General features: G+C 54.1%; 1 protein-coding gene across 2 annotated transcripts in view; it reads left to right on the top strand.

The window, feature by feature from the left end:
• The window catches only part of RPH3A (rabphilin 3A), a gene marked incomplete at both ends in the record, with an annotated part of 45,617 nt that extends 22,950 nt beyond the window's left edge, over positions 1–22,667 (top strand). For both annotated transcript variants that reach the window (XM_079763061.1, XM_079763060.1), the window contains 13 exons: positions 1,228–1,419; positions 2,566–2,652; positions 5,058–5,120; positions 6,154–6,369; positions 7,591–7,670; positions 8,290–8,364; positions 10,317–10,426; positions 11,772–11,898; positions 13,955–14,011; positions 14,755–14,909; positions 18,127–18,208; positions 21,440–21,536; positions 22,537–22,667. In XM_079763061.1, coding sequence (XP_079619187.1) covers positions 1,228–1,419; positions 2,566–2,652; positions 5,058–5,120; positions 6,154–6,369; positions 7,591–7,670; positions 8,290–8,364; positions 10,317–10,426; positions 11,772–11,898; positions 13,955–14,011; positions 14,755–14,909; positions 18,127–18,208; positions 21,440–21,536; positions 22,537–22,667 — 1,472 coding nt within the window. The remainder of the gene's footprint in view (positions 1–1,227; positions 1,420–2,565; positions 2,653–5,057; positions 5,121–6,153; positions 6,370–7,590; positions 7,671–8,289; positions 8,365–10,316; positions 10,427–11,771; positions 11,899–13,954; positions 14,012–14,754; positions 14,910–18,126; positions 18,209–21,439; positions 21,537–22,536) is intronic.
• Between the last annotated feature and the right edge of the window lie 1,726 nt (positions 22,668–24,393).

Below are 24,393 nucleotides of genomic sequence, written 5' to 3'. Positions count from 1 at the left end.
CGTTGTACTGTTGATATTTGGCTCTGTTGACTAATGAGTTTGCCGACCACTGGTTTAGACTGTAAGTCACCTCCAGCCTTTTGGAATGTAATATGGCAGACTTTATTAAAATGGGGAATATATATACCAGGCGTCCTCAAACTACGGCCCGCAGGCCACATGCGGGTGTTTTTGCCGTTTTGTTTTTTTACTTCAAAATAAGATATGTGCAGTGTGCAAAGGAATTTGTTCATAGTTTTTTTTTTAAACTATAGTCTGGCCCTCCAACAGTCTGAGGGACAGTGAACTGGCCCCCTGTTTAAAAAGTTTGAGGACCCCTGAATACCATTTGATCCAGCAATCCCTCTCTGGGATTATATAAAACAGCAATCCAAGTACCATATAAAAGATATAGATATATTTGTTGCATCATTACTTACGACAGCAAAACACTGGAAGAGGTTCGTTAGTAGGGGAATTGTTGACTGGACTATGATATATCCACACCACACTATAGTAGGGGTTATTTAAAATGGAATGATGTCAGTGTCCTTTATGGATTTGGAATTATGTCCATATGTGCTTTCCGTATTCTCTTAACAAACATTCACTGGGCACCGAAGGAGTTCCAGACTCTATTCTAAGCCCTGGAGATAGAGTGGTGTTTGCAACAGACGAAGACCCCCGCCTTCATGCAGCTAAAATTCTGGCGGGGGAAACAGGTGCTCGACCAGCCGCCAATGCAAACGCAATCTAGTATCGGGCAGTGATAGGTGCTGGGGATGGACACGGAGCAGGTAAAGGGGCAGACAGTGACAGGAGGCCCCACTCGGGACAGAACGGGCAGAGAAGTGCTGTCTGAGGAGGATCTTTGGGGAGACGCGTGACTGAAATGATAGCGAGGACCCAAAGAATCTTCGGGACTATGGTGTGCGTGGGGCTTAAGGTTGGAATGTGCTTGGTGAGTCCTGGGAAAATCGATTAAGCGGGCAAAGCCCACCTAGAAGAGGATGTAGCCAGTGGTCCCAGTTTGGCCCGTGGTCAGCCTGTGTGCGTTCACATGCTTGTGCAGGCAAAGGGAATATGTGAGATTGTAAACGAAAGCTACGTCAAAGGGCCGGTCAGGGGGGAGAGTTTTAACTTTAAAGAGCCCTGGGGAGTGGAGGGTGGGCCCCTTTGTGGCGCTGCTTAGGTAGTGGCCCTCCTGCAGCATACAAAGCAGTCCCCCACCACTGTTCTCCCCTCCAGGTGACGCTGAAGACAGGAGGGGCCCAGGTCAGAAGCCAGGCCCCGAGCTGGCCTCTGTGCCTGGCCGAGGAAGCTACGGGCCTCCTGTGCGCAGGGCCTCGGAGGCACGAATGAGCTCAGCCGGCCGGGACTCAGAGGGCTGGGGCCAAGGCCATGGTGGGGCAGCCGGTGACTCCAGCCGGAGCCCAGCAGGTGAGAGAGAGGGGGGCAAATCCGGGCAGGCTTTCTGGATGAGGAGAATCAGAACGAATGGGGAGGGGAGTGTTTTTATTCGCTTATCCATTCGGTGCTTATTGAGCACCTACTGTGTGCCGTGTTCAACGCCAGATGCTGGTTCTAGCCTATGGTGGAGGAAAGGTAGGACTCAGAAACAATTCTGACTCCAGACATCCAAAATTTTTGGTTACATCCTTTTCTTGCTCTAATGCCTGCATTTCTTTTGTAGTGACGTTATGAGACTGCCTCTGATTAGATGGGCTGGATATTAGTTCCCTCGGGGACCTCTGGCCTTCTCTTTCTGAATAGGGGGTTCATGGCGTAGCACCTCAGTTCCTCTTGGCAGGAGAGCTGGGGAGCAGTATCTGAGGGTCTCCAGCAGACTCTGGAGACCGACTGCCTGAGTTCTAAACCTGGCTCTGCCACAGACCAGCCAACAGACATTGGATGAACTCCTTAACCTTGCTGGGCCTCAGTCTCCCCATTTATAAAATGGGGTGTAGAGATTAAATAAGTTTCTCATATGTAAAGTCCCTGGCACATGGTAAGCGTTAAATAAGTGTTAACTCATCCTTATCAAGTAGCCCCTGAAGTTCAGAGAGGGGGGGTGACCAGCCCAGAGTCACACAGCTTACAAAAGAGCATGCTCGGATGCAAAGTTAGGTCGATGTGAAGATATAGACCCGATTCTTTCAAGAATAATACAATAATATCAACACCTGCTAGATGTTGAGTGTTACTACATGTTCTGAGCACATTGCATGCATTGTATCATTGCATCTCCACCATATGCTATGTGGTAGGTACTGTCATCCCCATTTTAACAGACGAGGAGACTGAGGTCCAGGGAGGAGAGGTCATTTGTTCAAGGTCGTAAAGGTGAAAGCAATATCACAGAACTTGTGCTTTTTCAACACCCAGGTGACTGGCCCAGGGGGTCTGAGTATTGGAAAGAGCGAACCCACTAAGAGGCAGGGAGGTCCGAAGGAGCTGAGGGTGTTGGGGGGCTGCGTTCAGATCCAGAAGGCCTTGCTTTATGCCGGCTGCCCAGTCCCAGCTTCTTTCTGCTTCCACTGTGTGTGCGTGCACCGTGACGGGCTGCTTTCTTTCTTTCTCCCGCAGGCTTGAGACGGGCCAACTCAGTCCAGGCCTCCAGACCCGCCCCAGCCTCGACGCCGAGCCAGGCACCTCCTCAGCCTGGGCAGCCAGGTACTTGCCGCCCGCCCAGCCACCCCGGCTGTCATGTCAGTCAGCGGTGACCCCAATTCCCCCCATCCTTGCTGGCAGAGCCCCGGCTCTCTGCAAAGCTGCAGCCACCGCCGAATCCTAAGCTCTTCTAAGACCCTTAGAGTAATCCTCGGGCTGGGGAGCCGGGCGGGGCACAAGCGGGCAGCGTACCCAGCTGAAGGGACAGCACTTCATTCTCAGCATTGCCCGCCTTCAGCGACGGTCGCTCCACTGGCACAGTTTTCACCACATGCACCTACCACCTACCCTCTTACGTTCCTGATCTTTCTTCAAATGGACTCGCTTTGCAAGCCTGGCTGAGGGCCCGCTACCACAGACTCTCTCAAGGGGAATGTAAGGCCACGGGGCTGTGATAAAATGACACATGTCCCCAGAAGGGTTGTGTGAGATTCAGGAAGAAATGGTGAGCAACAAGTTTAGTAACGTGGGGAAATATGAACACATATGGCTTGTGAAAGACAAAGGAAATGATGTCTAATTGGTGCGGTGCGGGTTTTGTTAGCTTAAAAGAAACCTATGAAAATGGCATCAATGGAAACCAGTGCTCCGTGCTATAGTGTATGTGAGAGCACCACGCACTGGGTGGTGCAGAATAACAGAAACGGGTGGCCTCCCAGTTCTGGAGGCCGGAGGTCTGAGGTCAAGGTGTCGGTAGGGCGGACTCCTCCTGAGGCTGTGAGGGAGGATCTGTTTCATTCCTCTTAGCTCCTGGGGCCTCGGGCATTCCTCGGCTTCTAAATGACGCCCTCCCTGTGTCTCCCATCATCTTTCTTCTAAGGATGTCTCTCTCTCTCTCGGTCCAAACTTCTCTCTTATATACACTGAGTGGCCAAATTATTATGACCTCTGAACGCATAATAATCTGGCCACTCAGTGTATATCCTATATAATAAAAGGCTAATATGCAAATTGTCCCCTCGACCAGGAGTTCGACCAGTAGGCAGGCCGGCCAACCACCCATGTTCCCTCCTCCTGGTCAGGCTGGCCGGACCCCACCCAGAATGCACGAATTCATGCACTGGGCCTCATATGTGTGTGTGTGTGTGTGTGTGTGTGTGTGTATATGTATACACACACACACACACACACACACACACACACACACTGAGTGGCCAGATTATTACACGTTCAGAGATCATAATAATCTGGCCACTCAGTGTATATATATTATTGATTTCAGAGAGGAAGTGAGAAGGAGAGAGAGAGGAACATGAATGAGAGAATCATGGATCGGCTGCCTCCTGCATGCCCCCTACTAGAAATCGAGCCCGTAACCCGGGAATGTGCCCTGACAGGGAATCGAGCCGTGACCTCCTGGTTCATGATGGATGCTCAACCACTGGAGCCACACCGGCCAGGCCAAACCTCTCCTTTTGATAAGGACACAGTCCTGTAGATTAAGGCCTGCCCCAATGACCTCATCTGAACTTGACCATCTGCAAAGACCCTCTTTCCACCTGAGATCACACTCACAGGTGCTGGGATCAGGGCTTGAAGATCTTTCAGAAAACACAGTCAAACCCACGGCAGAGGGTAATGATCTAAATCCGTGGTTGGCAAACTGTGGCTCGAGAGCCACATGCGGCTCTTTGGCCCCTTGAGTGTGGCTCTTCCACAAAATACCACGGCCTGGGCGAGTCTGTTTTGAAGAAGTGGCGTTAGAAGAAGTTTAAGTTTAAAAAATTTGGCTCTCAAAAGAAATTTCAATCATTGCACTGTTGATATTTGGCTCTGTTGACTAATGAGTTTGCCCACCACTGATCTAAATGAGTGTAATGAAAATTAAACAAGGCAACAAAATTCTCGTTCCTCTGGCCTGAGGAGGTTCTGAGCCTGGGGCCTGTTCGCTTTTGTTCAAAGGGGAAACCCACCAAGTTTAGAGAGGTGCTAAAGACAGAGGCCACTCCAATGAGACTTCCCGGGGGGGTCATGTTGAAAGGCAAGGGAAGCCTGGGGGCTCTCATGGTGGTGACTGTTATTCCATCCCTGACGTGGTGAAGAATCCACTGGGTCAGTAATGACCCCACAGCATTGATGGATTCGAAGTGTGAACTTTCCCCTCACCTCGCACACAATTCTCACTCCATTCCTTTATCAGCCTCAAAGCCAGTGAAACGTGAAGAGCAGGCATTATTAGCCCGTTTCAGAGAGGAGAAAGCTGAGGCTCAGGAAGGAAACATTGGGGCTTGAACCCAGGCCTTCCTGACTCCAGAATCCTCCATGGGACTGCTCCTGCAGCCCCAGGTACCTCTGCACATGACCGTTACCCCTGGGCCTGCGTCCATGCCCAGGAAACGAGGGGGACGGGGCGGACACTAAAATGATGCCACCTTCTCTGCTCTATCTCCTCTCTTCTCTCCATGCAGGGCCCCCCGGAGGCAGCAGGCCCAGCCCTGGGCCAGCAGGACGCTTTTCTGACCAGAGACCAGGCAAGTGCTCGCTGCTCCCCACGCCTGCTCGAGTGACCACCTCTCGCCCACTTCTCCACGAGAGAGCAGGGGCTGCCTGATCTTGGCCCAGCCTACCCCCTGAGACCTCCGTGATGAGCTCTAAGGCTCCCCACCCTGATTCCAAAACTAGAAAACAACCACAGAGTGATGGAGAGCACATGCTGCCTGGATTCAAATCCCTGATCCTTCATGTCCCAGCTGTGTGACCCGGGGCAAGTTACTTAACTTCCCTGAGCCTCGGTTTCCTTATTTCTAAAATGGGAATAATACTAGGACCTACTTCTGTGACTGTTGTGAGGATGAAACAGACTAATACATGTAAAATCTTAGCACGTGGCCTGGAATGTTTAAGACCACGCTAAGCGACAGTGACTATTACATAGGATATATATGCCTGGTCACCATCACACTCATCGCTGTGGCTACAGCGTAGTCATTGCTTCCTGATGCACCAGGCCTGATTTTGCATATGTATTCAATAATTTTAAAAATAATAGCTACTACGGTTTGAGTGACTTCCGGTATGATAATTCCCATTTTACAGATGAGAAAACTGAGGCTCAGAGACATTAAGTAATTTGCTCTATACCACACCGCAGAGGTGCAAGCCCAGGCTATCTGGAGTCAGAGCCCACACCACTGATCAGTCCCCCTTTGAGGTCTGTTTTGCCTGCATCTGATTAAGCTCGTGGGACTTGTTATAAAACTTGGACTTCAAGGCCCCACTGCATGGGCTACTGATTCTGCGTGGGGCCCAGGAACATGCATGTTGCAAGCTCCCCTCGGTGGTTTTGGCAAAGACAGCATTCTGAGAACCAGTGAACGGCACAGTGTGGCCACCCTGTCAACTGGGGGCGATAATTGTGTGTTGCAGGGCTGTGGGTGAGTCCGGTGCACCTGGCATACAGTGGGTGCTCATCACTCGCGCTCATGCTGTAGCAGTTGTTGCTGCTGTCATTGGAGCACAGGGACTCAGCTGCCTTTTCCTGCCCTCTCTCCGTCTCCCCTGCAGACGTGGCCCCCAGTGACTGCTATCCAGGGGCCTCCATCCCACCCTGGGAGGAGCGATTAGGAGTCGGAGCCAGGGAGGACCGAGCGGGCCACCCACCAGGCCCTTATTCCCAAGTGTCTGCTGCTGCCCCCCCGCCTGTCGCGACCCCTGCCCGCCAGCCCCCACCCCCGGAGGAGGACGAGGAAGAGGCCAACAGCTACGATTCGGATGAAGGGAGTATGTGGCACTTAGGGGAGGGGTGTCTGGGAAAAATCCCCTTCAGGGTCACCCCCCAGGGAAACGGGGTGGCTCCAGGGGTGGCCCTAGACACCCTCCCAGCTCCACAATATGCCAACCATGATCAGTGCATTAACCAAGTTATAAAGACACAAGCTTGTCTCACTGTATTCACAACATGACATCAACTTACTTAAAAGATAGGTGCTGTCTATTTCCTTATTGTGGTAAAATACCTGTAACATCAGAGTCACCGTGTAACACATTGTAACGAGTGCAATTCGGCGATATTCGCTTTGTCCAGTTTGGTGGCTCCTCACCAAGTAGACCATGGAATTATCACGTGACCAGCATCCACTCCTAGGTGTACCTACCTGCACGTGTTAGTAGTTCCAAAACTCTCTAATGTGTGTCTTCAAAGAGCAATTTTTTAAACCATTTTAAAATTTTCTGGATGTTTCTTTTTGCATCCATGCAGTCAGGGATGTGTGAAGTGCCTGCTCTATGCCCCTTCCACTGAGACCCAAGCCCTAGGGACACACACCCGTCCCGAGAGCTCGCGGTCAGGCGGAGAGATTGGACCCGCTTAGATGAAGTGGACCGAGGGCTGTGAGCGGTGGCATGGCTTCGGCCCACGATGTCACCCCTTCTCGTTGTAAAACGAGAAGCAGAATACTGCCTCCTAGGCGGGACCGGGGAGGGTAAACTGAGGCACCCCCTGAGAAAGTGCTCGGTAAGCTGGAAATCACTATCATTTTAGTGCTAAACACACACGAGGAACTGGGATCACGTAATGCGCACGCCGGAGGTAATAGCACTTGTTGAGCGCCTGTTTCGTGCCGGGCACTTTTCTAAGCGTGTTCTGGGCACGTGCTCCTGGGATCTTCCCCCGGGGCCTGGGAGGAGTTGCTTTTGCTGCTCCTGTTTCACGGGTAGGGAGACGGAGGCTCCGGGGGCTCAGGGACTTGGCCAAGCTCTCCTGGCCAGTGAGCGGAGGGCCTGCCGGCCCATCTCACCGCTGCCCCACAGCAGAGGCCAGAGCCGGTGAAAGGCCAGCTGTCCCCTCCCCATCCGTGCTCTCCCGGGGGCCTTGGGGGCTGAGTCTTCCTCTCTCTGTAGGCTCGATGCTTAGCCCAGACAGGGCACATAGTCAGCGCTCGGGAAATGTTTGTCGAATGACTGAATGAATGTTCTCTTGGTTCCTGCCTTTGCCCCCTCCAGCCACCCTGGGTGCCCTGGAGTTCAGCCTTCTCTACGACCAGGAAAACAGCTCCCTGCACTGCACCATCATCAAGGCCAAGGTGGGTGAGGGGCCATGCTGGGACCACAGGGGCTGCTCTGGCTTCTCCGGGGGACCTGGGGAGGACACGGGTCACCAGGCTCCTGCCCGGCCTCTCTGTGGCAGTGACAGTGATGAGAAAAGGGCAGAAATTAGCCACAGCCCATACTGTGGGAGAGAACTTCCTCCGGAGATAGTCCCAGAGGGCCATGTACCTGCAGCCGCCTCCCAGGAGCAGAGGCAGCTGGGCTACCAGGGCACAGCCCAGATCGCTGGAGGGGACGAGTGACCATCCAGCCTCGATGGAGCCCTCACCACGCGCCAGGCCCTTTACAGGCGAAATCGTGCGTACGTCTCACCCCGCCAGGAAGCAGGATTGTTCTCGTCCCATTTGACCTGCGGGGAACATGCGGCTCAGACAGGTTAAGAAACTTGCCTGAGGACACACAGCCAGGAAGTGACGTGACCGGGCTTGGAACCCCATCTGCCTGATTCTGGGCCTCTTTTCCTTCTCTCTTCGGAAGAGGAAGCACATGGGGTGGACTGACGGGCAGGACAGCGGCCGGGGCTGCGCCCAGGGCTGTGGCAGCTGCGTGGCCGGCCCCCCCAAAGCCCTCGCACCACTGCCTTTTCTCTTGCAGGGACTGAAGCCCATGGACTCCAACGGCTTGGCCGATCCTTATGTTAAGCTGCACCTCCTGCCGGGAGCCAGCAAGGTACCATATGGCCTGGGCCTCACGCAAGCCAGGAACATGGGTCCTGGCAGGCACCCCAGGTTCCCAGCCCAGAGCCTAAAATAGCCCACCTGCCCCCCAACCCCCTCCTCCCTGCGTGGCCAAGTGAGGGGTGAGAGGTGGGCCAGGAGTCATTCTCCCTCAGGGGGCAGGGGCTCTGCCCATTTCTCTAACCCAGAAACCTGAAATCCGGGAGCTTCCAAAGGCCAGGGCAGAAGCAGATGCCCCCAGGATGCCCTCAGCTGCTCACACACCTCCCATGGCTCCTCAGGGCTGACCACAGACACCCCCCCCCCCCGCCCATTTTAAGCCCCAACCAAACCCTCCGCATCTCTCAGGAGAAAGGAATCCCTCTTTTTGGATTTCAGGGCCGAGCGCCTGAGATAATGCTCTGTTACCGAGAGAAATGTGCCCCCTCCCCCCTTGCAGCTCCCTGGTCATCACTTTGCTCTGGGGAGGAGACATGGGGTTCGACCCACTCAGAGGGGGGTTTGCTTTGTCCATTTGATGTGAATGCGCTAAATACAAGGGTGACCCTGCACTTGGTTGCATGATCTCGGCAAACTGCACGTTAAAAATCTCTGCAAGTATTACATGCCCCTTAAGACAAAAGAGGACACACACACGCACATGCACACACACACACACACACACACACACTATCTTTTTCTTTGTTTAGATCAAGGAACAGCAGTCTCTCCTCTGGCCATGGCCAGACTGTGAAGTGTTCGGCCACTTCTTCTCACTCCCCAGTGACATTTGCCTCTCCTTAAGGCTCCTCCTTTGCTCACTCCCAAATCCCAACTTGCTTTGCCAAAGAATCCAGTGAATTGTGCCAGTCCGAATTAGATTCTCACCAGGCCACCTCTTCTGGGTTTAGGACATTTCTAGCCTTCTCTCTCAAAGTGAAAAACTTTCTCTTCCCCCCCTCTCCCCGCCCCCTAACGTATTTCAGGCATGAAGGATGCTATTTGGGGAAACCTATGGTATCCTCCCAGTATCCCCAGAAATTGTTCCTTCGCTGCCTAGGAGTGGGTGACTCTTATTTCTGCCTCCCTGACCTATAAATGATATTTTTCTCAAAGGAAAATGTCTCAGCTTGCTTTCTTTCTTTCTTTCTTTCTTTCTTTCTTTCTTTCTTTCTTATTTATTTCTTATTTTTTTTAATCCTCACCCAAGGATATTTTTCCATTGATTTTTAGAGAGAGTAGAGGAGAGAGGGAAAGACAGAGAGAAATATTGATGTGAGAGAAACACATTGATTGTCCAGCACGAGCGGCTAGGGCCCAGGCCGGGGAGGAGTCTGCAACTGAGGTACATGCCCTTGACCGGAATCGAACCCAGGACCCTTCTGTCTGCAGGCTGACACTCTATCCACTGAGCCAAACCGACTAGGGCCCTTTCTTTCTTTTTTTTAAATCCTCACCTAGGATATATTTTTCCATTGCTCTTTCAGAGAGAGAGTGAAAGGGAGGAAGGGAGGGAGGGAAAAAGAGAGGGAGAGAAAAACATCAATGTGAGAGAGACATATCAATTGGTTGCCTCGTGCATGTGCCCTGACTGGGGACGGGGAGAGAACCCACCGTCCAGGTACATGCCCTTGACTGATATCGAACCTGCCGACACTCTAACTACTGAACACCACCGCCATGGCACTGCTTTTTAATCTCAATGGGAAGGTCAAAGAGAGAGCCTGCTGCGTGGAGGGAGGGTGGCTCAGCGTCCAGCCTGTTGATGGCTGCAGACATCACCCTGAAGATGCCCCCCACTCCCTGAGATGTGCCTTTGGGAGCCCCTGAGCCCCTGGACACTCCTAAAGGGCGTGTCTCCTAAATCACTCCGCCTACCCCCACCCCAAATCAGCCCAAAGGGTGTGGCTGCAGGGCTGGCTCCCCGCTGAAGCTGGTGTCTGTCTGTCTGTCTCTGGGCTCTAGTCCAACAAGCTCCGGACAAAAACCCTGCGGAACACCCGGAACCCTATCTGGAACGAGACCCTCGTCTACCACGGCATCACGGACGAGGACATGCAGCGGAAGACCCTCAGGTACCTGCCGGGAGGGCAAGAGGGGGCCGAGGCTGGCGGATTGGCACGTGCGCGGACCTTGTGGGGCCACACATTAAAACCTCTCTGCGTAGTGTCTTTCTTTTTCTACTTCTACAAAAACCATCTGTATTTCTGGTAGAAACGTCTAAAAATACAGATAAGTGAAACTCTTAACATCTTGGTGTCTGGGCATCTGGTGTGTGTGTGTGTGTGTGTGTGTGTGTGTGTGTGTGTGTGTGCGCGCGCGCGCGCGTGCATGCAGAAGTTTCTTATGAAATTAGATGCTTTAAAAAATAGACCATCATGCCCAGCCGGTGTAGCTCTGCAACTGAGCATCGGCCCAGGAACCAAGAAGTTGCCAGTTTGATTCCCAGTCAGGGCACATGCCCGGGTTGTGGGCTCCATCCCCACTAGGGGGTGTGCAGGAGGCAGCCGACCATGAGTCTCTCTCATTAGTGTTTCTCCTTCTCTCTCCCTCTCCCTTTCTCTCTCTCTAAAAAAATCAGTGAAAACATACTTTTACAAATGGACTGTCCTCTTAATCAGGCTGTTTTAAGCACATGTCGATGCATCTTCTCTTCTACCATGTTGTCCCGCGCTGCGTTTTAAATTACATTAGTGATACGGGAATACGTTCTTCCTGTGGAATATGATAGAGGAAGGAACTCCCTTTTGCGTTAGTCCCCGCCCGGCGCCGGAGTCTGCTTCCTCCCTCCGTGAGCACGTGCGTTCTCAGATCAGTGCTGGCAGCTTGGACAGTTTCATGCTGTGTATCTGGAACCTTCCTTTTCTCTTAGCGACCAGTCTTAGAGTCGTAGCCGGGAGGAACGTTTAGATCTACGTCATTTTAACTGCTTCAGGGTTTTCCACAGAATGGGTTGATCACAGTTTTTTTAAAATGTTTTCATTAATAAATGTTACAAATATACAGAAAACTGTAGATTATAATAGAACAAACATCCATGAACCCAGTACTCAGTCTTTTTTAAAAATCTTCACCCAAGGATATGTTCTTATTGATTTGAGAGAGAGAGAGAGAGAGAGAGAGAGAGAGAGAGAGAGAGACATTGATCAGTTGCCTACCATACAGGCCCCAACCAGGGATCAAACCCACAACCTTTTGGTGTACGGGATGACGCTCCAACCAACTGAGCCACCTGGCCAGGGCCTAGTACTCAGTCTTTAAAAAACAAACACACGCGTGGCCTAGCGCTCCACAAATAGGAAATTAAAGTGCTGCTATGCACATTACACATTCGTTGCCAGCATCCATCACAGCTCTCGGCACAGAGTAAGAGCTCACGATATGCTCTTTTTCTCCCCCCACCCTTTTTGGCGATCGCAGGATCTCTGTCTGTGATGAGGACAAATTTGGCCATAACGAGTTTATCGGCGAGACCAGATTCTCACTCAAGAAGCTGAAGTCCAACCAAAGAAAGAACTTCAACATCTGTCTAGAGCGCGTGATCCCGGTGAGTGCCTCCCCCTGAGGGGGCGATGGGGGGCGGGGAAGAGTTCTGGGGGTGCTGCCTCCCTCTGGGCCCGCAGGGTGCCGGACAGGACAGCTGCTGAGAGGGGGTGAAGATTTCAGGTCAGAGCCTCCGCGTGGGGTCCTGGCTCTGCCTCTTCCCAGCCCGCTGTTAGCATCACCTCCCTGACCGTCACAGTCCTCTGTGGTGACCCTGGGGCGGGCGGACTGGTGAGGCCGTGTGGCCGGCCTGGGTTCAAAGCCCAGGCCTGCTACTCTCCCCTGCTCCCTGGGCTCGGCCAAGGGTCTGAGCTGCTCTGAGCCTCAGCTTCCCTTGTCTGTCCGTGGGCATGATAGCAGTACCTGCCTCCTGGGAGGTTTGCGTGAAAGACACCATCAGAACAGAACCTAGTACATAGTGAGCACTCATAAGTGGTTAGCTGTTGTTCTTACAGGAGTAATACTGCCTGGCCCACCTGTCACTCATGAAGGCAGAAAGCCCCGTGCAGATGAGCAGGGGGGCAGGATAGCTCAGTGCTTGAGAGCACAGACCCTGGACCCAGAGGCCCTGGGTTGGAATCCTGGCTCTGCCCCTTGTCACAGAACCTGGGCCAACTTACTCCACCTCCCTGGGCCCTGCTTTTTCGTCTGTAAAACGGGATGTTATCAGAGGATCCGTCTCCTCGGGGCTTTTAAGGATTCACATGAAGGCACTCGTAAAGCTTGAGGGCTTTCTTGTTAGACGTGCTTCTGGCCTCTTGAGAAGGAACAAAAACCAACTTGAGGTTCTCCAATGGGGCCACGGCTCAGAACCAACTGGAGATTTTAACACCAGAGCCTCACAAACTCAGATCCCGACCTGGTGAGGCAGGGTGGGACCAGCCATCTGTACGTTCAGACATAATCCGACCCGCCCTTTTTGACGCGCGGGCCACCCCGGGCCCAGAGAGGGGTGTGCGTTGGCGAGGTCACACCGTGAACCCGTGGCTGTGTTCCCCGGCAGCCGGAGCCCAGGTCTCCCGCAGCTGCCAGCGCGCCAGCCCCCAGGCAGAGGGCCAGCTGCCCACGGCGAAGCCGAGGCAGGCGGAGGGGCATCCTATAGCAACCTCCCACCAGAGGGCTGGCCCGAGCACGGAATATCCGTGTGCCACGCCGTGTGTGTGTATGTGTGTGTGTGTGTGTGTGTGTGTGTGTGTGTGTGTGTGTGGCGCAGGCGAAGGAACAAGACGCAACAAGGAAAATCACAAGGAGGAATGTGCACCGAATGCCAGGCTCCGAACAAACCTCAGAGGACAGCCGGGAGGGGAGCGTTTCCTCTGGGCCCGGCCCAGTCACAGCGGGCTCTTCAGGCTTCCGCTTCCTTCCTGCACTCAGTGCGTCCAGGTGGCCAGGACAGTGGCCAGGCTGCCCGTCCTGCTGTGATGGACGCAGCCGGCCCTGGTGGCTTGGGGCTGGCAGGGCCGACGGAGGCCGCGGTGGCCACAGACCTCCGCTGGGTCATCCTCTTTCGCTCTGCGCCCTTCGTTCCCCCACCACCAGCTTTCCCCGTAGCCCCACCCAGGGCAGGGGCACATCAGTGCTGTGCCTTCCTCCCCCTGGACCTCAGTTTTCCTCATCTGTAAAGTGGGGAGGTTGTCTTTAGCCAGCTGTGTTCACACTGTGTTCCCTAGAGCCTTAGAGTCCCCCCAAAGGACCTTAGGAGCCGCAGGGGAAGAAGCTCCTGGTGGCCCGACCCCAGGACCCCTGGGCCACGGCCACCGAGCAGATCAATCCTGTTGGTTTTAGGCACGGGGCGCTCTGCCGCTTCTTGGCTGTGTCCTAACCACTGTGTCCTCCTCTTTAAAGTGGGGCTATGAGTTCAGCCTGCATCACAGGCACTAGCACTGTCTGTCAGTGGTCCGTGTTATGCAAACTGTAGCTGAAAGGGAGAGAGCTGGATGTTCAGAAAACCTGTCCTCCTGGCTCTGATGCTAATGGAGGGGGAGGGGCATCTGGTCCTTTCTGCGTAGGGAGATGAGCCCCACAGACGATGCTACATTTCCTTTCTGTTTCCTTCTCAGATGAAGCGTGCCGGGACCACCGGGTCCGCCCGAGGCATGGCCCTCTATGAGGAGGAGGTGAGCACGGAGTGGATGTTGACACCCCAATCGGGGACCCCTCCCTCTTCTTCCCCTCTGGCCCCACCCCTACTCTTTCTCCCAAACCCCCCTGCCTGTTGGTTCACGTGAGAACTGCCTTGCCCACGGTGTTAGGACACGAGACCAGGCGGGTGCTCTTCACACCTGGAGCCCGAGGTCGGGGAAGCCCCATCCTCTCCCCACAGGGACCCCCTTGAGTTCCCCGGCCTCGTTGGCAGAGGCCCTGCGGTGCTTCTGCAGGACGGAGCCATGCCGCCTCCCTCCGGGGGACGGACGGAGGCTCTTTGAGCTCTGGGTGCCATGCCCTCAGGCTCGGTCTCTGTGCAGCCCCAGGGACCACATTTGTGAGAAGACGGGTTCTATCAGGGGAGTCTGAACTCGGAGTCAGGGATCAGGCCCGGCCAGGGCCAAGGCTCAGTCCTGGGTCAGAGTCGGGGCAGTCGCTGACCAGGATCAAATTCTACCCATGACCGGAGTCAGGGCTTAGCCCGTGTCGCGGTTGAAGTAAAACCACGGACCTGTGCCCAGACCAGTCCCCAGGGGTGTCCCCTTGGCCTTCCGCATTCGCCCCTCCCTGGAGGCTGGGGTCCGCTGTCCATGGTGCTGACGGCACGAGCGCTGGCCCAGCTCCTCCCACTGCCCAGGGCCCACCCCTAATGCTCCCATCCGGGTGCCTGGCCCGCTCCCCTCCGGGGCTCACGCGCCCTCTTCCCCTATTGCAGCAGGTGGAGCGCATTGGCGACATAGAGGAGCGCGGCAAGATCCTGGTGTCCCTCATGTACAGCACGCAGCAGGGAGGCCTCATCGTGGGCATCATACGCTGCGTGCACCTGGCCGCCATGGACGCCAATGGCTACTCAGACCCATTCGTCAAACTGTGAGTCAGTGCCTTGGGACTGTGAGTGGGCCCCAGTGGGGGCTCTAGATCCTTGCAAATGGGGAACCAGAGAGCTTCCCCAAGACCATTGTACGTTGAGGCACAGAGAGGGAAACGAGCCTGCGCAAGGTCACACAGTGAGACCGAGGACCAGAACTGGCTAAAGTGTGAGGGTGGAGTCCCACGCAGTCACACGGTGCGTCACTCGCCCCCATGAGAAGTTTCTGACGGTCCCCTCCTGTGGCAAGGTCACAGTCACCCCATTTGTAGCCCCCCAGAACGAGCAACTCACACCTCCAGCCGTCCAGAGCCCCAGGATCAGTTAAGCAATCTGGCCTTTTCCAGATTCAATCTGGCAACGCTCAAATAAAAGACCTTAGACTGTGGGGTGATTCCCGTGATCTCACTCGTGGGGGGAAAAAGAGACTTCGTCATCTGTTAGTCAGGGTCCTCTGAGAAAATGCCACAGTGGGATTACACAGACGAGGATTTCGTGAAAGGAAATGCTGTGTGAGGGGAGGCAGGGAGAGTTGGGGTACATGGAGAGCTGTTGGGGAGCCCGAGTCTGACCCTAGTGAGGAGGGATAATCAGAAGCTTCCTCGACACAAGTTCAGCAAGGCCGTCGGGGAGTCCTTAGGCCCCATGTCACCTTCCCTCCCTGGCCCCACCCCTACAGAGTGGGCCTGCCATAGTGTCCCCACCACATCTGGTTGTCAGCTGGGGCCATGGCCTTGGCACAAACATGGCATGGATTTCCAAGCACAGCAGCTGGGGCCTGGGTGGGTTATGCCCCTGTAGTTGGAGGCCCACCAGGCACATTCTCATAGCTGCCCTTGAATCAGACATGGGGTTCAACCCCCCTCCCATCTCTGGAAACTGTTAGCTGTGTGACTATCAGCAAGTTACTTAACCTCTCTGAGCCTCAGATTCTTCATTGGTAAGATGGAGACAACAGTTCCACTTATTTCCAAAAATGAACATAAGGCCACATGAGACGTCATAGATAAAGCAATGAGACTTGCTCCTGGTACAGAACTATTGAGCTACTCAAATAGAACCCTGCCTTGTCTCATGGTGGCAAAGTGCTTATTTGCCTGGATGTGGCTGAGAGCCTGGGCTCTGAATCTCGACTGCCTGAGTTGGAATCCCAGGTCCAATAGTCTTCAGTAGTCTCTAACGGTGTGACCGTGGGCTCATGCCTTGACCTCGCTGGGCCTCAGTGTCCTCATCTGTAAAATGGGAAGAAGGATAGTGTGCAGTAGGTCCTATTGTCCTAGAAGTAGGAGCCAAGATAGGATGAAATGTGCATGGAATTTACTGGGGAGAACACATGTGAAGGGGAACTGAGAGGGAGCTGGAGGAGGGCTGTGGAGACTACGGGCCTTGGTGCAGTCTGCTCCCGGCGGGGAGAGAGGGGGGAGGATGGGGAGTCAGGAGGTCTCAGACTGCAGTGCCGTTCTGAGGACGTTTCAGCCAGGGTGATGAGGAATCCAGAAGTACAAAGTCGCCCTTCAAAGGAACCCTGCATCTCTCAGAAACAGGGCTGCCTCGCGTCCCTGCCGGCTCAGGCTGTGGCTGAGAGCAGCCACGGGGGGCATGGCCACGTGAGAACAAAGTGGGGAATCAGAGCCCCGCAGCTTGTCAGGCAGTTCCGCCCCCTGCAGCTGGGGACCCAAGAGGTGCATATGTGGGGTCTGGTGTATAGTACATGCTCAGTAAAAGCCTGTCGTTATGGTTCTAAACAACTGCTGTCATTCTTACTCAAGGCAACGGATATTTATTCACGTTCTCTCCAGCCTGGGAGGCACTGCTGACCCCACTGCCTCTGAGCACAGAAAGGGACACTTCCCTTAAGCCCTTGGTGAGAAACCAGGCCAGCATGGGCTTTGCTTCAGATTTCCTGTGAATGAGGATTTAGTTAACAAAAGAACACACGTGGCAGGAATGAATTTGATCTCCAGGAGTAATTTGGTTTTATTTTTTTCCTATGGTCCAGTAAAATTAACTCCTGGGCTGCTGTCCTGCTCTCCATTAAATCCCAGCCACGGACAAGTTGGTTTTCTTAAATAATTCTCCCCACCGGCCCTTCTCCCACCCACCCAATCCCACCAGAAGGAGTAGAGTCGCTGCGTCCCCAGTGAAACAGCTGACCTGGCGGCTGTGGTGGAAAGGAAAACAGGAGACCGGGAATCAATTTAGGATCAAATGACGATTTCGAGAGTCAGAATCGTGCTTTGTTTTTGTCCAGCATTGGGTACCTTTCAATTCCCCATTTGTTTCTCCTCTTGAAAGGATCCTCACAAACAGTTTGGTAAAGGAGAAAGAAATGTTTGCCCTCTCTAGTGACTGGGAAACAGGCACGTTGACGTGACGCTCAGGTTCAAAGTTGCACAGTTAGTGAGAGCTTGCATAAGAACCCAACTGTCACCACTCCTTGGAGTTTTTAGCCCATTTTATTTATTTCCCCAGAAACTATTGATTGCGCACCTACTGTGTGCCAGGCATTGTGTCTACACTAGGGAAGAGCCTTCCAAACGGAGGAAACAGTATGTGCAAAGGTCCTGGGGTAGGAAGGAGTGAGTGGGAAGTGGGGTGAAGAGCATGGGTAAGATTTGGCTGGGCTGGAGCAGGGACCCAACCTCGCAGGCTCTGAAGGCCACATCCAAGATTTTGAACTTGACGCCTCGGACAAAGGGAAGCCATTCAAGAGTTCTGAGCAGAGGAGTGACAGTGATTAGATTTGCAGCTTATCCCTTTTGTCTACACACAGGGCCTCTCCCCTGGAGTTGGCACCAACCTGGGGGTGCTGGATGGTAAAATGCCGGGCACAGCATCAGGGTCTCAGTTTGATCCTTTGAGAGCAAGTCCTGGCTAACAGAACAGACTCCAGAGGCAACAGCTGGGCTCAGTCCCTGCTGTGTGACCTGGGGCACCTGTCTCACCTTCTCTGGACCCTGAGTTTCCTTGTCGGTAACGTGGGTGGTTGCGGTTCTGCCGTCCAGGGTTTGTGGAGGGGTACGTGCACCCCCGGCGCTTAGTGCAGTGCCTGACGTCAAGCAGAGACTCTGACGCACACTGGTCATCGTTAATGCTGATTGACTGTCTCGTTTGTTCATCAGTTATCCCCCTGACACCAGAAGGAGCCTTTGGCGTCATCAAGGGGCTGTTCTTACTCACTGAACTTCACTCATAACAGCCTCTCGTGTCTCCTCTCAGCTGGCTGAAACCAGACATGGGAAAGAAGGCCAAACACAAGACTCAAATTAAGAGGAAAACCTTGAATCCTGAATTTAATGAGGTACGGCTGCCCCAGTCTTGGTCATGCTGTGGAATGTTAACTGTGTGAGAGTCGAACAAAGTCCCTGCCAGAATGCTATCAGGCACATAAGAACGTGCTTTCTCTCATAAACCAGCTTGAATTATCTCAGGGAGAGGTCATGGGTTTCTTGTCCCTGGAAGGAATCAAGCCCAAGACAAAAACCTATAGATTAGGCATGTCATAGGCAGGAAGTTGAGTTTGAAGAGAGAGTGAATGAAATCACCTCCAATAAGGTCACCAATTCTAACAGGCTGTAATACTGAAACCTGAGGAGATACATTAGAGCAGTGATGCCCGTTACCATCCACCCAGCTGGCGGTGCCCTCTCCCTGCCTCCCCACATCCACCCAGTGCACCAAGCCGCTGTTCAGATACTCCGTGAACGGCTCCTTCCTCCGTGTTCTCACTGCTGCTGCCTTGCCTTCGACCCTGGCATGTCACGCTTGGACTATTGCAGTAGACTCCTGCGTCACCTCCACATAAGCTTTGTAAAACACGAATCTGAATGTGTCACCCCCTCACTTAAATAACCCACTGGTGACTCCCTAACTTCTTAGCACGACAGTCAAGCCCTTTCAAACTCACAGCCCACCTCTGCCCCGTCACACAACCCGCCCCCCATCAAGTCACACTAAATTCCGTGCAGGTCCCTGGCACACCCCTCAGCCTTTTGCATCTGCCATTCCCTCTTCCCAGACTTCCCTCTCCCTCCTTCCCTCTCGGGCGAGCTCCTAGTCATCCCTCAAGACTCAGTGTGTGAACCCCAGAGGTATGCTTCCTCTGTGCTCCCAGGCTTTATGCACCCCTCTGTCTAATGCTGTCCCTCCGGGTTTCACTGATCGGTTGACAAGCCTGTCAGACGCTAGGGGTCCAGAAATATCTGAGGAATAGAATGATCTAATGTTGGGCCAGTCATCAAATGTTGCAAAGTGGGAAAGGGAAGCTACCACACAGTGTGTGTGGTATCATTTCATTTTTAAAAAAATATATTTTACTGATTTCTTACAGAGAGGAAAGGAGAGGGAGAGAGAGTTAGAAACATCGATGAGAGATAAACATCAATCAGCTGCCTCCTGCACACCCCTGACTGGGGATGTGCCCGCAACCAAGGTACATGCCCCTGACCGGAATCAAACCTGGGACCCTTCAGTCCGCAGGCCGACGCTCTATATCCGCTGAGCCAAACCGGTTAGGGCTGTCATTTCACTTTTTGAAAACATGTGCCATCAGCGCATGCCTGGGGAATGTTCTGGGGAAACAGAGTCAGAGCAGTCACTGGCCCGTGAGTGCAGCCCGTCCTGTCCCCAGGCCCCTCGGTCAGCGGCCCCCTGGTTTCCTGACTCTGGTGCGTGAATTTCGAGTCAAGAGCCAACTACTGCTGTCCTGCCCTCCCCTCTCCTGAAATCTGAGCAGGTCACAAAGTAAGAAATCCAAATCGCCCATCAGCTCGTTAGCAATAGAGGAAACACACGTCAAGACCGGACCCCCGATCTGATAACAAAGTGGCACACAACCGTGGTGAAATGCGGTGCCCAGTGCGGGTGCACGTGTGGGGAACGGCAGACACTGGGCGAGGAAGCCCGCGCTCCCACTTCCAAGGGGAAGTTTGTCAAAACACTGCAAAAGCCTTAGGTTTTTAAATTTAAGTTCCATTTATTTGGGGGATGGGGAATATAGTCACATTTGAAAATTCCAAATTCGTAGAGGGTATCCGAGCAAAACTCTCTCCTCCTCCAGCCTCTAGAACCCACTTCTTTTCTTCTGAGGCAGCGATATTATCTATTTCCAGGAGATTAGATAGATAGATAAATAGACTGATAGATCCATATATGTATATATGTATGTAGACATAGGTATAGATACAGCAAATATATGTATGGCTGACATTCTTAGCGGGCACCAATGGTATTGCAGTAAATATATCCACTGTTCTCTATCTTACAATTTTATAAACTCAGGACAACACTTCTTGGGATATCCTGATAAGTCATCATGGGTGTACGCATGGTTTAGCCACAAGGGTGCCTTTCATCATGTCATTAATGATCATGAAAAATTGGAAACAACCTAACTACTTGACCATCAGGCATTAGGTGACGGTACAGCCACACAGCCATTAACGGAGCCATTAAAATGGTGATGCCCCCCTGGCCGGTGTGGCTCAGTTGGTTGAGCATCATCCCAGGCGCCCACAGGTCATCTGACAATCCCCAGTAGGGGGCGTGCAGGAGGCAACTGATTTATGTTTCTCCCTCTCCCTCTCCCTTCCTCTGTCACTAAAAATAAATCAATAAAACATACTTTTTTAAATGGTGATGCAGAGAAATATTTGCTAGCATGGGAAGTTGGGTTTTGCCATGTGTTCTATGAAATGGGAAAAGAAAGCCACAATATGGTACATTCATATTACATTTCATATAGTATAATACATGAATATTTCATATAATATGTTAATGAATATTCATATTCATTTTTTTTAAAACACTGGAAGCATAAGCATCTGTTGCTCACGTCAGCCTCAGTCCCCTCAGCTACCTTCAATCTCTAAGTGATGATGGCCAGGGAGACCTACCCAAATGGAAGGCCTGAATCCAGGGCCCTCGGCCTCCAGGGAAACTCTGCCGGGACCAGCTGTCTAGCAAACTCCACCTGCCTTCCAGTTCCAGTCACTGCAAAGAGAATTACAGGGCTTGAAGGATTTCTTATGCAGAATATTTGTTGAAAAGGGATTGTCACACCCTAGCTGGTTTGGCTCAGTGGTTGGAGCATCGGTCCATACACCAAAGGGTCATGGGTTCGATTCCCAGTCAAAGGCATGTACCTCGGTTGCAGCTCCGGTAGGGGCGCATTTGGGAGGCACATAAATCTCTCTCTCTCTCTCTCTCTCTTTCTCTCTCTCTCTCTCTCTCTCTCTCTCTCTCTCTCTCTCTCTCTCTCTCTCCCCTCTCTCCCCTCCCCCTCCTCCCACCCTTCCTCTCTATCTGGAAATCAATGGAAAGAGTATCCTCGGGTGAGGATTTAAAAGGAAGAAAGGAAAGGGATTGCCAGGCCTGGAATAGAGGCTCAGAGAGGGAGGCCCCCTTGTTCCCAGAACGCCTACTTCAAGGGCCTCCCTTGGTCCATGAACCCCTCGGACTTGGCCTCTCAGCTCCCGATGCCAAAGGCTGGGGGACCCTCTCACTCACGCCCGCCCTCCTCTCTTGCATCCAGGAGTTCTTCTATGACATCAAACATAGCGACCTGGCGAAGAAGTCGCTGGACATCTCGGTCTGGGACTATGACATCGGCAAGTCCAACGATTACATCGGTGCGTGCTCCCAGCTCCCGGGAAAACCTGCCTCTGTCCTCCCAGGGCTGCGGGGGAGGGGGGGTTAGAGCGGGGGGAGAGTCCTTCTTTCTTGGCACCACATCATCCAAACACTGAGTCAGAAACCATGGTCCCTACTTGGGTCCAATTTGAGAAGCGGTTAGATGAGGGAGCTTACGAAGTTGGGAAGATTGGGTCATGATTGGTTCTTTGCCGAGCAGATCACCTCCGGCGGGATAGTTAAATCACAGAGCATGGGGCCTGTGGCTCCGCAGAAAATGGGGTGCAAGGGATGTCTCCTTAATCTATGTGCAAGTCCAGGGTGAAGGCTCTGATTTTCCCAGTCGGCCTCCGAATACTGAGGAAGGACGGTCACTAAAGATGGATGGGGAGCCCGGCCAGTGTGGCTCAGTGGTTGACCATCAACCCATGAACCAACAGGTTGCCAGTTTGATTCCCAGTCAGAGCACATGCTCGGGTTGTGGGCTCCATCCCCAGTAGGGGCCGTGTAGGAGGCAGCCGATCCATGTTTCTCTCTCCTCTTGATGTTCTATCCCTCTCTCCCACCCCCCTCTTTCTATAAAAAAATCAATAAAAACATTTAAAAAAAAAAGATGGATGGGGAAGGAACTCCAGGCCAGGGACACAGCGTGTGCAAAGGCGTGGCCGCAGGATGAGCGGGTGATGGAAGTAACTCTTTGGCAACAGATGATGCGTTTCCACGAGTAGAGGGAGGTGGGTTTCTGTGGGTGCGCAGTGATCTGTGGCCGGGCTTCAAACACAGACAGCTTGGTGCGCCCGTAGGGAGCCACGGCAGGTCCGCGAGCAGGTGGCCTGCGGGTAGAGAGGCAGGAGGAACAACACGGTAACGTCCACCCGCAGGGCATGGACGCCCAGGCGCTGGAGGGGCTCACTGCTTGGCGGCAGTTTTGGGTCCAGAATGCAAGTCCCCTGTGTCCCTCCACTCTGACCCCCGTCCCTGTCTGCCCTTGTCATCCAGGAGGCTGCCAGCTGGGGATCTCGGCCAAGGGAGAGCGCTTGAAACACTGGTACGAGTGTCTGAAGAACAAGGACAAGAAGATCGAGCGCTGGCACCAGCTCCAGAACGAGAACCACGTGCCCAGCGATTAGGATGGCGCCCGGCTCCCTAGCTCCGTGCCCAGGTCCCCCCCGCCCCCCAGCCTGCCCCGGCGGCCCACTGCACTCCGGTCTCTCTCCTGTATACCCCCTGCCCCTCCCCTGCCGCCCTCCCTGAACCTGCTTTTAGGGGTCCCCCTCACCTTGGGCATTGCTGCCAAAGACCTCCCCCGCCCCCCCGTGATGCTGCTGCGAGGCTGAGGCTGCGAGGCCGTGAGGCGGGCTCTGAGCGCAGCCCGCTCCGTCCAGGTCCCGCTAGGATGGAGCCTTCGGGACAGGGATGGGAGATCCTTACGAGGAGGCTGTTCCTTTAACAACCTCCCGGTTTGGGTAATTACAGACATTCGTTGTCATTTAGGACTGTTTTAGCCCCTGGCCTTGAGCAGGCGGGCACGTACACTCCCGTTCCCTGCGTCGCGTCTGTGTGTTCCCCTCAGCGGTCAGCACCTGGACAAGGCTGTGGGGACCCTGAATTGGGGCGACATAGAGCGTCCAGGCTCCCGCCTTTCTGTCCTCTCCACCCCCATCTCTTTCCCCTTCTCCCCTCCCTCTCTAAGGGGGTTCAATAGCAAAAGCAGAAAACACCCTAACACAGCCTCACCCTTCACTCCTCTCACCTGCCAGACCTGCCATCGCGGAGAAACTGGCAAAACCCGAACTCCCACGCAGACCCTTGCTTCCTCGGAATGCCCACTTCTCCCGTGGGCACCGCCAGGCGGCCTCGGGCAGAGGGGCCGGCTGCTGGCACTGCCCAGGTGCAGGCAGCACCCCTCAGGCTGTGTAGGCGCCGAGGAGGGCTTTCCCAGCCCCTGGCCTCCCCGAGTGGGCGCAGAAGGCGCCTGGAAGCCATGGGCCCGGGTAAGCGGGTGGGGGGGCGCGGGGGCCTTGCCGAAGCCGGCATGGGGTTCCTCCTTCCCCTGCTCTCAGTTCAGTGGACCCACGACCCCTGTCCCTGGCACTCGGACTCGGCTGCTTTGACTCGCGTGCCTGTGTCTCACCCAGAATCGCCCCGAATCTCTGTCTCTGTCTCTCTACCTGCCTCTGTCTCTCGCACCCTCCACGTGTGCGGGAGGAATACACCACCGCCCTCGGGGATCTGAAACTTCAGTGTGACAGGTGCCGGTGCCGAAGGCTTTTGTTCCGTCGGAACCACCCAGCCTTGCTCTTTAAGGAACTTGCTCTCCAGAGGAGAAGGAGGCCGGGAGGACAGGCATTCCACGTCCGAGGCTGGGTCCGGGCCGGCTTCGTTGCCCTGAGAAAAAGCCTTGGTTTTTCCCAGTTCCCTCGATGCCGGCCCCTGTGAGAATCGGCCCCTCTGTCCAGCAGCCCGCCCGCCCTTATCCGAGACGGACACGCAGACGCTCACTTTCTGGAAACACGCCTTCCCACCTTCCCTTGCCAGGCTCTCCGCACAGTTCATGGGGAGTCCCTGATTTCTGAACACCTCGTTCCCCGCCTGCCCCGAGATGGCCAACAGCTTCCTGGCTGCCGGCGGCCCCCTGACCCTCCGCGGCCCCGGCCCGGCGCCCGCCTCTGCCCACGGTTTGCCCTTCGGAGGAAGCATGCTGGCTGCGTCGCCCGAGCCTGGCGCTGGCACTGGCTCTGGAACCAGCATGCGGCGAGCTCCCAGTGCCCGCAGTCCAGGCGCACGCTCTCTCCGCTCTCCCCACAAATGTAACCGCCCCCCCCCCCCAAGCCTCGAGTCCACACACGCCCTCCG

The sequence above is a fragment of the Cnephaeus nilssonii genome, assembly GCF_951640355.1.
Source record: "Cnephaeus nilssonii genome assembly, chromosome: 22".
In the NCBI taxonomy this organism is placed as follows: Eukaryota; Metazoa; Chordata; class Mammalia; order Chiroptera; family Vespertilionidae; genus Cnephaeus; species Cnephaeus nilssonii.
The sequence above is the reverse complement of the archived record's forward strand: the minus strand, read 5'-3'. Positions and strand labels throughout refer to the sequence as shown.